The sequence below is a fragment of the Branchiostoma lanceolatum genome, chromosome 6 (genome assembly GCF_035083965.1).
Source record: "Branchiostoma lanceolatum isolate klBraLanc5 chromosome 6, klBraLanc5.hap2, whole genome shotgun sequence".
NCBI lineage: Eukaryota > Metazoa > Chordata > Leptocardii > Amphioxiformes > Branchiostomatidae > Branchiostoma > Branchiostoma lanceolatum.
Window position 1 is genome coordinate 4276628 of NC_089727.1, and position 14059 is coordinate 4290686.

Consider the following 14059-nt stretch of genomic DNA (forward strand, 5'->3'; position numbering starts at 1 on the left):
TTTAGCTTCATTATGGAAATGCTTAGTATCTGACATATACAATTGAGTTACAGATAAGATTTGCGCATTGAAATTTGAAGATAACAAAGGAGATCCATTAAGTAAAAGATATACAAGAGCATTATCATATTAAAAGTATCAATTTCTAACATAGGTATGGTTTGTTGTTGATTATAAAAAGTTAAACTCGTCTGTTAACTCAACAAGGTTATGTTAGGGCTGTGTTTGGTTAATGCAGTAGTCATAATGGACTTGTCAGCATTTAATATGTAGCTTATTATACAACTTTTGTGTTAGTTGATTGCTGTTCCTAAACCCTGTATTCTATATCATTATTGTCTGGTATAATGTTAAACCTTCTACAATGAAACAATTTAACAATCCTTTGGGGTTTTTTTTACTTTATTTTCACATCATAATGCAGTGTACTATCCTTGCACTGTTGCTATATATACAGAGTCATGTTCACTTGCACTGTTGTGTCATCATATCTGGATCCAGTGACGGGCAGTGATGTTAGCCTCTCGTAGGTTGATGTCTGTACAGATTGGACCAAGTTTGTAGTTCTAAGTTTTGGTATACAAGATAAACATATTCTTTACTGTACATGACGCAGGTAACATGGCCATCGGAGGAGAGCGAGTGGACATCTCCTTCGACCTGCCCTTCACAGACTTCCTGCCTGAAACTGTCTGCATCAACTTCCTCATCCAGGTGGGTTTTAACTTCCTCACACTTTCGCCACTTTGATTAACTTTTTTTCTCTGGGTAATCTTAGTAAATAAAATTGAGCCAATATTTTGCCATAAATTTAATCAAAGCTGTCAAGGTAAACACTTAATATGTGTGTCTTGGAAATCCTAAAATGTCAGCTTTTTCAGTCTACTTAGCATGCTAAGGTAGCTTTTTGGCACCAAATTTGTTTGATTATTCAGTTTTGCAGCAGGGAAAAGCTTAAAATACTGTAAAGCTGGCACTGTGCCCCTGCACTTGCAAAGGAAGACCATAAGAGGTTCAAATCTCAATTGATGACTTTAGGTGGAAAAATTATAATTTTTAAGTCTTATTATTAAGTGTAAACAGGGGTAAATGTACCCTCTACCATGTGGTTTCATGCTCACTGAGAATCACCTGCAAGGCGGTCTTGTGTGTAGGGTTATTGACTTAGGTTCTGGATTCAAATCCCTAACGGTTATGTATAACAAACAAAATAATGATCCCCTCTCTTGCTCTGCTCCAGGGTAAGTCTTTAGATGCACGGTTGTTTCTACCGGAGATGGACACCACTCGACACTGCCTCCTGTCTCTGGTCAAGAACAGCAGATACACCACAACGGCACAGGACACTGCCGACTCTGACAAGGGCTGGAGAAACATCACACATTTGGGGTAAACATTGAATATGGACGGCCTCTATCATCCAAGCATGCAGCCGCACTCCATTCCTCATTATAAGGACTTAACATATCCCTAGCTTCAAAGTGTAGAGTACATAAAGTATTATCAAGTTTGATGAAGAACTATTCATGTGACAGTCTTGGCTTAATGTTTATCAATAGTAAAGGAAAGGTCTAAGAGATTTGTGGTGAATAGTACACAGCTATTGACCAATAAGATTGCTCCTGTGTTTTGACCAATGAGATGGCTTGTGATTTGACCAAGAAGATGTTTAATTGATTTTGACTAATGGCATGTCTCATATGTTTTGACCAATGAGATGGCTCATGTGTTTTGACCAATGAGATGGCTCATCTGTTCTGACCAATGAGATGGTTTGTGTGTTTTGACCAATGACATATCTCATGAATTGTGTTTTGATCAATGAAATGTCTCATGTGTTTTGACCAATGAGATGGCTCATCCGTTCTGACCAATGAGATGGTTTGTGTGTTTTGACCAATGACATGTCTCATGTGTTTTGACCAATGAGATGGCTCATCCGTTCTGACCAATGAGATGGTTTGTGTGTTTTGACCAATGACATGACTCATGTGTTTTGACCAATGAAATGGCTTGTGTGTTTTGACCAATGAGATGGCTCATATGTTCTGACCAATGAGATAGCTTGTAAATGGGTGAGGTGTCTAACAAGATTGTTATTTTGCAGTGCTGGTTGGGTAGACACATGGCATGTTCCTGCCATGTCCATGTGTCTAGGCTACACCTACCATCCCATCATGCCAGAGGAAAGTAAGGGCCACCTCCTCCCCCGCACAGGTGTGGTCACGTGCATGCCACTCAACAATTACCATGGCAACAGGCAGAAGGAGGGCATTTTACGTTGGCATGCACTGTCTTGCACCTGTGTTGCATTTTTTGTCATTTTTGTGCTTTGACTTTATCATTTTTGTCATGTTTTATTATATTTGAAGAAAGGCGTGTGAATATTTTATACTAGGCATGTTTGGCTAACGTTTTATGTTTTATTTTATGATTTTCAGTCAAATCAAAAGGTAACTACAGCACTTTTCTTGTATTTAATACATTTTGTGATTATTACTGACAGTCACTTGTGCTTTTCATGTCTCACTTCTTTAAAGTCTAAACATTGGTTTGCTCATGTATCTGCTGCAGTCACATCTAATTCCTTTCTTGACTTAGATTCTCCAAAGAAAAGCTTTGAAAGTAGTACACCTTGCATGTCTGTTCAGTTTTTTGCTGATTGCGCCTTCATATGAGCTTGCATTTTGCATGATAAGTCATATTCCATTTACCATTAATGTATTGCAAAAAAAATTAATCTAACGTTTATCATGATGTGCAACATAATATGTATCGTTACCTTAAGGGATCCGGAAGTAGATGCCAAAATATGACATTCATGTTAACAAATTATGTTTATCATTCTCGTGAGATAGATGATTTAGAAATGTTTGACAGCTTATGGCTTAAAAATTAACAGCCAAGACCTCAGACTGTAATCCATGTGACAGTCTTGCTCTCCCTTTCAAATAAACTACTGTTTTGGAAGTAAAACTTTTATTTTCACTGTACCTCACTTTAACCCTTCACATCTGTATGTAACAAGCTACTCAAGTCATGTGCTGACACAAAAATAATGTTTTGAAATATCCCAAGCATTCGCTGGAGTCCAATTTTCAGAAATAATCTTTAACCTGATTGAAACTCAGAACAGAGAAAGTCTAAAAAGTAAAAGTATGGTGTCTGCAAGAATGGTCTTCAAGATTGTCTTCAGGAGGGGTTGCTGGAATTAGCTGTCCGGTCCAATTGGCGGAAACAGCTGTCCAGTCCTATTTCGGGGTGGAAAAGGCTGTCTGTTTCCGTGTGTGATTGCGCCCCCTAGCAGAAATTAAGAAAAGTGCAAGCAGTCGGACCAGACAGCCAACAAATGGAAAAATGCTGAAAGTTAAGTCGTCTTAAAACTTATCATATCCAACTTCAGTGTCGGACATAGAGGAAGAGATGCTGTCGAGTTTGCGGCCGACGCCCCAAGGCACGCCTGAAGTCAGCGCCAAGAGGAAAGTCAAACTGTCCCCGTCCATGGTGGACCTGGACCTGTCCAGCATCAGCCCAGACAGGATAGATGTGGAGGTAGATGTGGCACCCTCCGTCATCACCCTGTATGCCACCTTCCTTCGCATGTTCTTCAACTTTAAGGTGAGAACTTTCTCAAATATGATTTAGAGGCTGGAGTAATTAACATTTGAACCTTTGTGAAAGTCAATCATAAAGTTTAAGTAACAATTGATAATGCTGTGCAATGTACTATTTGTTGCAATCTTTTTATTTGTCAGTAATTGCTAAGCCCAGCCACACAGACGCCACTATTATCTATTGTAGATTTGTTCATTAATCTCTATCAAGACTCGTATGTCTATCTGACCTTGTTCTTCTCCAGGAAAACTACTTTGGAGCTGACATGAAGTTCACAGACTTGGCCCGACATGGGCGAGACCCGGATAAGGTTCAGGAGGAGGGCACTGCCCAACTGGAGGAGCTGCTAGCCAGCCTTGACACGCTGCGCCCCCTGGCAGTTACTGTACAGATTGCAGTCAACAATGTCACTGCAAGAATCCCTCGGGTATGACACATTCTCCCATCATATCAGTTTGTACTGGTAGTAGAATGCATCACTAGGGCATCACAGTAGAGTTTTTTAAAAATCAGTCTCTGTCATTCTGTGTATGTTGAAAGATTGCTGTGTCTATATATTAACAGTTTGATTTGCAGCCCATGTAACTGAAGGCAAAAGGGTAAAGCAGTCATCCTCAACTGATAAGAAGCATTATACCTTTTGTCTATCTAGTAAGGAGCGCAATCTGTCTTTACTTTGAACAGCTTGCATTTTCAGCCATGTTCTGAGTGTCAACCCTACTCTTTTTGATAATTTTGTCAAACTTGGCTCTTTCGTGTGCAGAGATTTGATGCCTATGAGGCTAACGCCTGAAGCTCAACCATCTGAAAGACCTAGTGCAAACTCAACCAGTTATGCTAAACTTCATGTCTCTTTTCTGTGAATAGCAATGCAGTCCAGGGGACCCACCCTGCCCAACCCTCCACTTTGACAAGTTGTGTTTTGAGATGAGGAAGAACTACTACGAGACTTTACTGCAGCTGCACATATCCCCCATCACAGCTACCATCACTGACAATATCAAGGTAAGGCACCAGCACTGCTGTGTGGAGTTTGCCTGTAATTACACAAGAAAACAGACCACAATACAGCAAGGAGTTACAGTAGTAAAATCCATTTAGGCTAGGGGTGGATACCGGTTAGCTGAACCTGAATAAAACTTCCAAGAACCGAGTCCAAAAAACCTGAAAGCCAAAAACCTGAGTCCAAAAACAAATCTGAACAAAGTACAAAATTTATTTTTCTATTTTGTTTGCTAAAAAGTTTTTTGAAACTTCCCTCTGACAAAAAAGGCATTTAAAATAAGTGCAACATTCAAATATCAAACACTGGTTTGTCTTGAAAGTCTTCTCACCAAGAAACTTTATAGTCGTGTGTGTAAAATGAAAAATACATGTTTTTCTCATCATCACAGAGACCGATGTCCGAGGCGCACCTGAAAGATGGCCAGCTGCACCTGTCCGGTTTACAGATGCGCGGCCACGCCATGTTCTCCGACAAGGACCGGCCGCTGGGCAGCGACACGTTAGAGTACGCCTGGCTCGTACAGCTACAGCTGGGCGAGATAAGTGGCAAGATCACCCCTCCTCATGTAAGGAACATGAGAACTTTTCTTTCATTCTCCAAAGGAACAGACCTTCCCTCCATCAGTATCAATTAGAACTTGTGAAGAAAAGTGTATTTGTCAGGTTTGTACAATAGCATAAAACCCGACTGATAGGTTTGATCCACTCACACTGGGATGGACCTCTACTCTTTTCAATAAGCATAGTGGGATCTTAAACGTGTGTGTTGAAGTTGTATAGAGTTGTAAGGCTAGCCAACTACAATTTGTAAAGTGAAAACTAGCGAATATATGAATATGATTTATTTACTAAGGAAGAAACATTCAATAACATTTGACATCGCTTCTTTTGAAACTTGTATGATGGAAGGCAACTTTTAGTCTTAGCCTCTTAACAAACAAAAATCTGTGCCACTTTCTTTTAAAACCTTTAAAACCAATGCATTGTTTCCTACAGATTGAAAGTATTGTCGACGTCTTGGAGACCGCTCTGTTCCTGTTCGACGCCAGTGAGTCGGACTTCATGCGTCCTCTACCGTTTGAGTGCTGCCAACACGACAACCCCCAGCCCAGCTGTCCACACAAGGACGACTACCCCTTCCCCTGCCCCACAGAGTTCCTGGTCAAGTACAAGATGTTAACCCTGGAGGTACAGAGGGTGGACCTGTTTGTGGTGGAGACTGGCTGTGCATGTCAGCTTCAGGTATGTTTTTTTGGCGACGCCTCAGTGGCAAGCCAAATGGTATAGTATTGTGTGCAGTTTGCAAATATTCTAGGCATTCGTCTACAGGAATCTTAATCCCAGAAGAATGTTTGGAATGTTAGTCAGCAGCACAAAGGATAGAAAGTGGGTCATGCAGCCCCCTGGGGGCATTCCTCCCAGAGAACCTAGACAGGCAGGAATTCCTGGTATTCCATTGGGACTGGAGTTTCTGGTATTCCAGTGGCACTCGTATTCCATCCTGGCATTCCATAGGAATTCCTGAGCTGACACCACCTACCAGGGCCCTAAGCAGGGTACAGTAAGAATTAAAACAACGTCCATTGCCATGGCAATGTCTTTTTATCATTGTCAATCTTGTTGTTTGTTTATTCAATTTTTGTTTGTTTGTTCTGCGTAACTGGTAAACTGCCTTTAGGTGTAACACACCAGTATTGTACTGCACAATCTGCATATAAGACGAGTGATGCTGTCACACCAGGATGGACCGCATCTTGATACTCTTCTTGATAAGTGCAGTGGGATCTTTAATATACTCGAGGTCTTGTATAAGAATCCTAAAAACGTTTAAGATAAAAAGTATGGAAAACATTAATCCTGGAAAGCTTTGTGTGTGTCCATAGTTATTTGAATATATATATAATTGTAGAGTGATGTAATGTCAGGCAGAAGATGGTGTAACCTGATACTGGCAGGATGAGAAGGTTGGCTTGGCCCGGTATCAGGTTGACAGGAAAATACATACTATAAACAGAACATTTTTTTTTTTTAAATTTATTTATTGGTTTGGCATGTAAATGCCAGGGTTGCCCTACTAGCCGTAGGCTATTACCTAGGGTGAACCCATGTGAGGCCGACTGTAGGTTTTGGGACCATCGCACACCGGGGCATGCCCCTACTCTTTTTCGAAAGGTGTGGGGGGTTCTTTTACGTGCGAACAAACAATAATTCAATCACAGTCAAGAATGTCACAAAACGTTTCAGATCTGTACATGTTGTACTTCTCTCCAACAGACAAGCTCCCTCCACATCTCCAACTGTAACCTGCACAGCCCTAAGGTGAAGGAGGGCATCACTGTGGCCATCCCTGAGCTGAAGCTTCGTCAGTACATCACCCAGACCTCCCCGTGCACCTTCAACCACTCCGCCCCCCCTCCGGGTCGACTGGGAGGGGCGAGTCCCACCCCCCAGCCCCTCTGGTTAGAGGCCGGCAGTTTTTCGCTGGGCCCCATCCACACGGAGGTGGCCCTGGCCATCGAGTGTCTGGAACTGCAGCAAGCTCAGGACGACTTTCTCAGGAACCACGACAAGAAGTATCAGAGGTACCTCGTCAGTCAGACATCTTTACTTACAGTCTAGCACTTTTTCATGTCTAAAAATTACGTGTACCAAATACTTATTAAGCTCTTTTCAATGTTTAAAGGACTGTTTGGAACTCTGTTTATCTTAGAAATGATCAATTAGAAGCCTTTGTAGAGAATTTTGGTAATGATAAATATCAGGTTATCTTTTGATCTATATTCTAACTGAAATTCCCAATCTCTTGGCCTAATCCTGGACAGCTGAGACCAAAGATACAAAAAGCATGAGCCCTGTTTGACTGACTGACTCACTCAGACTGATCGATATGTTTTGAGCTTACAGTCAATTGTCTATTCTTGATAAGGTGCAGAAGTTTCAAAAGTATCAAAAGTTTTTGGAAGACCTACTACATGATCGTACTTATTGATAGTGATATTTCCAGGGGGGTAATACAACTGTTAAAGGTTTGTATTGAGAAGTGTTCTATCTTGGCTATTTCCTCCCCAGACTCTGGTTCCTGTGGTCCCCTGAGGAGATGGGTCTGACCAGGGATGTCATCAGCAAGTGCGGTTGCCATGGAGGCTGCATCTTCTTCATCTCCTGGCAACAACCAATCACACAGGAGAACAGGGAGGCATTCAGACATCAAGTAAGTAGTGTGTTTATTTCTTAAGCTATTTGTTTACACTTAAAAGTAATAATAAATAATAAATACTCATATCCATGCATGATTACCCAAGTTATGGCAAATTCTTTATTGTACAGTGTTCTCAATGTATTGTTTCATTTCTTTATTATCCAACTTATTTCTTTCGTTTAATTGGTTTATTCAAATTGTTATCAGTTGATAAAGGAAGACCTTTACATATATGCAAGCTTTCGGCCTCCATTGCACTGTTATGTCTCATTTATATTTCATTGTTATTAACAACATGCCGCAGCTTCAGTGACATAGGGGCTTTAGTGTTAAATTTGATGTTGTGTTTGCCTATCTTCCACCAAGGCACCAAAGTATGGAGAAAGCCTGTTCGAGCCAGGCATCCCAGCTCTTTGTCGAAACAGTCGCTTCAGAGCCTCCTACCGACACTTCGACCTCAGACTGGACAGCAGAAACTCTGGTAGGAGATCAGAAGACACGTTGTCCACTACCAAGGAGCTCAACTCCTCCTCAGAGACTCTCAAGGCTATCCCGGGAACAAGAGTATCTACCTGTACATCCAGCTCCACTACGACCACTTTAAAGGGAGGTTCAGTGTCTGATCCAGGTGGGTTTGCTGTTTGGTGCATCAGGAATTCTGATATACAATGTACATATAAGTTAGTACAAACTGCCCTTGGCAAGAGGACCACTTGGGAGACCAATAAAATCTGGTCTATGTGGACAGGTGGTCACTATAGACAGGATTCGATAGTGTGTAAACTTTATGAGAAAATTAAATTATCTAATGGACCAACAATAAGTAGTCACATTGGCAAGGTGTTCTTTATGTAGAAGAGATCTCTTGTACTGGTTTGACTGTATTATGTTTATCTGAGAATCAGGGTGACCAAAATTAAGAAACCTGGAATTCCTAAATGTCTAGCACAGTTAAATTGTTATTTTTTGGATGTAGATTTCTGCTGATTTCTTGATCTGAGGGCTCACTACTATTGTCAGTCAGTCTATGCAGACTAAGACAAATAAACAAAAGATACAGTACAAAATGTTCAGAAAAAAACAATTCAAGAGATTGAAAAGACAATTTGAATGTTCAAGTAACAGTTCAGAATTCATTTCAGAGGGATTTGTTTGATTCTGAGCTGAGCTTCAAGTTATAAACAGTTGATATCTAAATATAATATTAAAAAAAAAATGTGAATTCCTTGTAGAGGAGCAAAGTTAATGTCATAGTTTGGGATGTACGTTGTAGACCCTTTCAGATTCCTTGAGCATGGCTTAGTCCTCAGAAAACTTCTGACAAATTAGTTTTACTCCCATTGTACCTCAGGAACTCCAGTAGACGACCAGTACCCGCTCCTGTTTCAGCAGCACGCTGATCTGGTCAGCCCTGCCAGTCCCCAGCAAACTGTTGATATCTAACTATTGTAACACCCTGTCTGTACCTCAGGAACTCCAGTAGATGACCAGTACCCGCTCCTGCTGCAGCCCCAGGCTGACCTGGTCAGCCCTGCCAGTCCTCAGGAAACTGACCCTCTCCTCATGCAGCCAGTTACCAGGGGACGCCTCGGGAGCGACAAAAGCCAGGTTGGTGTGCTTTATTTAACTTAATTTTAAGAGTGGCCGAAACTACAAAATAAAAGGGATCCTCGTTGACTGGAAAAGCAGTGCATTTTTTTTAAAACTAATCTGAGCACAGCATTCAATACAGCTCCTACACTATCGTCTATAAATGATTACTACATGGCTACTTTGGATCAATTCTCCATTAGTGACACACATGTACATGTACACTGCTACTCTTCCTAGAGTCCTTGAAATTTTATTAAATGATACAAATAAGCAACTGAAATATGTAACAAAGTTAATTTCGACAGAAAGCTGGAATAAGGCAAACTTAGTATCAAAGTGGGAGAGGTCAGAGGTCAAAGTAAAAAACTGTAATATTATATATAAGTATAATTTGTATGTACATCAAGTATTGTTTACCACCATGTGTCTAGGCGACGTCTCGTGTGCTTGACAGAATGTGCATTTTGGTCCATAATTCCAGGTGACCACCACCACGGACAAGTCCAGCAGTCAGACCAGCGTCCACTTCGCGTCCGAGCACTCCTACATCGCGGACAACAGCTCCCTCCCGCGGAGCGTGCAGCGCGCGGGCTCCAAGCAGTCAGTGCAGAGCGACCTGCCCCTGTACCGGAGCCACCACACGCTGACCTCAGGCAGCTCCATGGTGTCCGTCGAGTCGTTCTACTCTGCCGACGAGGAACTGGGGAGCGCCACCAGCGAGGAGGTGGGTTTTCTCCTTAAGGTCTTTCTTTTTATTTGATTAAGGCCACACTAATTTAATTTCTTGGTTAACGGACTTTTTAAAAAAATGCTGGATTGGAAAATCAACATGAAAACAGAATCTCAGAGGAAAGTCTGTACTTTGGTGCACACAGTTTCAGGGAGTGAACAGGGTCAGGTGCAAGTTTTCACCCCAGCCTTCTGTTTTAATGATGTCGTCATGCTAAAATTAAAAAAAAAATCTGTTAACCAAGAAATTGGTGTGGCCTAAAGTAATCCATATTAACATTAATCTGCCAGGTTACATGAATCTGCCACTGTGATAAACAGTGGGTTTGAGAGCTCTCTAGTGCAGCACACTATGCACACAATACAAAAGTGTAGTGAGAACTCCAATCAATGTCAATCACAAAGTAACAAAAGAAAGCTTAAGACGAAAGAACCACATGTAATTTTCCCCCACTTTCAAATCTTTCTTGATCTTGTGTTGTTTTTTTGCAATGATATACTAATTCTTTATAATGTTATATAATGTTAACGGTAACTTTTAGCTACTTTAACGGTCGCTGGTCAACCGCTTCGTCATCGCAAATATTTGATTTCTACCGGTAACATTTGTTCCCACCGTTGAAATTAAATGCCATCTACTCTCTTTCCCCCCCAACCACTAAAGTTACCAACCAAATTTATATTATATGAAATGGATCTACAATATTTCAACTTTTGAATATCCTTGAAGAGATTCATCAGTCACGTGTAATAACAGTTACAGGAATATTCATCAATCAGTGACTTAGAAAAGGTAACGAGATATGCACCTCCAAATTTTCGATGTCTACTGTACATCTTTATCACGGAGTGACCCAGTCTCGCGAGAACACGATTGTCACTGATTGATGAATATTCCTGTAACAACTTTTGAATGTATTTGAGCAGGTGTTCAGCGGACGAGACATGCGGCAGCTGCACGCGGCCGCCCGCTCGGTGAAGAGCACGCCCCTCCTGCACAAGCTAGTCAATCTAAACTAATCATAATAAATAAAAGTTTCATCATCGCAAATATTTGATCACTAACATTTGAGACAGTGATGTTTTTTGCGTTTCGGCGCATGCGCGCCGGAACGCATTGTCCTGGCTTTTACCTTCAAGCAAGGACCAGGGAAGCTTGGTTCAACACTGTGTCGCACACAATAAGACCTTATATGGCAATACGTTCTCAAATCCTTGTATAGCCGTTGCCTTATATGGCAAGAGAGCACGAAAAGGCAGGCACGCTAGATTTGCATGTGACACAGGACGGCGACCGCATGTAACTGCTACAACTGTTCGGAAATATCATTGCATTGTGGTTTCGGACTTTGATATCCTGAAAAATGACCATATTACATCTATTCCACAAGATTGCAGAAGAAAAAAAATGATTTCGTCAAGAAAACGAGCAAAAATCGGCATAAATGATACCATATAGTGAGGTTATAGCATTACGTCCAAAGTAAGTAAGTACGTACCGCAGCTTGGCCGATCTGGCAACGCGAAGCACTTCGGACCTAGACGATCCGGGTTCGTGTCCGTGCATGAATTTTTTTTTGTTTTTAGATATTGAATATCAAAAATATATATTGATATTATATTAATTTATCAATATCATATTTATGAATATCATTTTTTTCATTAATAAATAAAGAAATATTTTATATTTGTTATTTTTAAATATTCATTTAATATATACAAGGCCTTTGTCTTATGAACAGGACTTCATAGATTCCAAACCCGGCATTCGAATTTTTCTGTTCATTGTAATGGAAAATACCGTGCAGCGGCTCCTATGCGCGGTAAGATGATTCTTGCAAAACACTCGCCACTAAACTTCTATCCCCGATGTAAACAGAGGCTCTTGATGTTGTTTGCAAAACAGCGATTCTTTGTTACAGTAGCAAATGGTCCATTGTTCAGTATCGACTTCATTCAGACGTGGAAAGTGGCGCCCCTCGGCACAAAACTATGGGAATTTTCATGAATTTTAGCAAAATTACCCAGGAAAATAAGGAAGAAATGTTGTAAATGCGGAAACCAGAATAATACGGATGAGGTAGCTGTTGATTTGTTTGACATTTGGTAGTCATTTTAGATAGAACCTTAGCTGTTATGAACTTCTATTTCACTTAATTACCATAGTGCTGATGATTCAATGGTGCTTTTTCAAATTTTATGTTTTATTGCGTGCCATGTACATAATTACATTGATAGCTTTTATAATGAGCCTATTATACATTTTACAAATAAGCACAAGTTGTAGGCCAAGACCAGCTTTTTCAAAAGCACTTAAGTTAAGTGACGTAACTTCAAAATTGCTTTCCCCAATCTGCCTTTCTCTATTAAAACAGTACTCATTTCCCAAAATGACAATTTTTCTTATAGACTGAACAGCCCTTGAGTGACTTCCTCTGGCAGATTTTACTTCAAGTAAAGGGAAAAGACAATTCACACTTATAAACGTAGCCGAAACGCCAGCTTTTTTTAAAAGCTCTTGTTTAATTCCCACCATTAAAATTGAATCCCCCGAGCTACTCCCTTTCCCCCAATCGCTAAGATTACCAACCGCAACATCAATCTACAATATTCCAACTTTTGAATGTACTTGAGCAGGTGTTCAGCAGGACTACTTTATGAGAGGTATAAAGGAGGCCATATACATCAGGGCACTCCAGCCGTCACTCAACAGAGACAGTGGGCGTTATAAACTTCCTGGCACGTTTGACCAATTGCTGACGTCACGTATCCGCAATGACACGTGTCAATAAAGTCACGTGTCCGTAACTCTCGCGAGTTTACGTTCGGCAGTGATTGGTCATTATTGATCCTGAAGAAGGCGACAGTGGTCGTCGAAAATTCGATCCGTGAATGCCTTAGTGTTGGAAGAAAGTTTAGCATTGTATTATAACTGTTGAATGTGTTTGGGCAGGTGTTCAGCGGACGAGACATGCGGCAGCTGCACGCGGCCGCCCGCTCGGTGAAGAGCACGCCCCTCCTGCACAAGCGGAGCGTCTCCGTGGCCTCAAACCAGTCCTTCCTGTCGGCAGTGTCCACGCAGGAGGACCTCGTCGACTTCGACATCAGCGAGGACGTCTCCGTGGTGAACATGCCGATAACGGCGGACGGAGACCTGATGGCGTTATACGCGAAGCATCTGACTCAGTGTGAGGCTGTGAACTGGAACCCGGCTCATGCCGGGAAACCGGCCGTCGTAGAAGAGGATTTCGGGACAAGAAGGACCAATCATATCAAGACGAGTTGGAGCGAAGGCCCTCCTACACTTCCAGTCTTCAACACGTTGAACAGTGGAATTTCTTCCACGACAGGTCAGGAAATTGTACACGTGTGTATAGACAAAACAACCTATTAGATCATTTCCTTGCATCTAAAGCTTACTAGCCAAAATTGCTACTACAGTGTAGTACAACAGTCAGAATGTATTAAACGGGTAGCTAGAGTTGTGTAGTATGAGAGTACATATGATATCGTATACATTATAAACATCATAATGTTTGCTGTTCATGTCCTAGCACTGTCTCTGTTTCCTCCAAGTTCCAAATATATGGCCATGAATCTTTTTTTCTGTAAAGAGAAAATTAAATTCTATAATATCTACTTACTACGTCTAGTATTTTCTGTTAAACCAAGCGCAGACTTTCAGCCTATATACAATTTGTAAATGTTACAGCTGTTTCATCTAACTATTATTTATTTATCTATTTATTTATTGGTTCAGCATGTACAGCATGCCAGGGTTGCCCAACTGGCCGGAGGCTATTACTAAGGACGAACCCATGTGTGGTCATGGGACTGTAGGTTTTGGACTATCGCACACAGGGGCATGCCCCTAGTCTTTTTCGAAAGGTGTGGTGGGTTATTCTATAAATTCTCTCT

General features: G+C 41.2%; 1 protein-coding gene across 1 annotated transcript in view; it reads left to right on the forward strand.

Moving 5' to 3' along the window:
- Positions 1-14059, forward strand: part of LOC136437199 (bridge-like lipid transfer protein family member 1) — a 90505-nt gene that overhangs the window by 11973 nt on the left and 64473 nt on the right. Inside the window, 14 exon segments of the mRNA XM_066431680.1 lie at positions 617-714; positions 1241-1389; positions 2108-2217; positions 3404-3618; positions 3860-4042; positions 4483-4620; positions 5010-5186; positions 5617-5862; positions 6895-7202; positions 7690-7831; positions 8186-8447; positions 9291-9427; positions 9894-10136; positions 13095-13491. Coding sequence (XP_066287777.1) covers positions 617-714; positions 1241-1389; positions 2108-2217; positions 3404-3618; positions 3860-4042; positions 4483-4620; positions 5010-5186; positions 5617-5862; positions 6895-7202; positions 7690-7831; positions 8186-8447; positions 9291-9427; positions 9894-10136; positions 13095-13491 — 2805 coding nt within the window.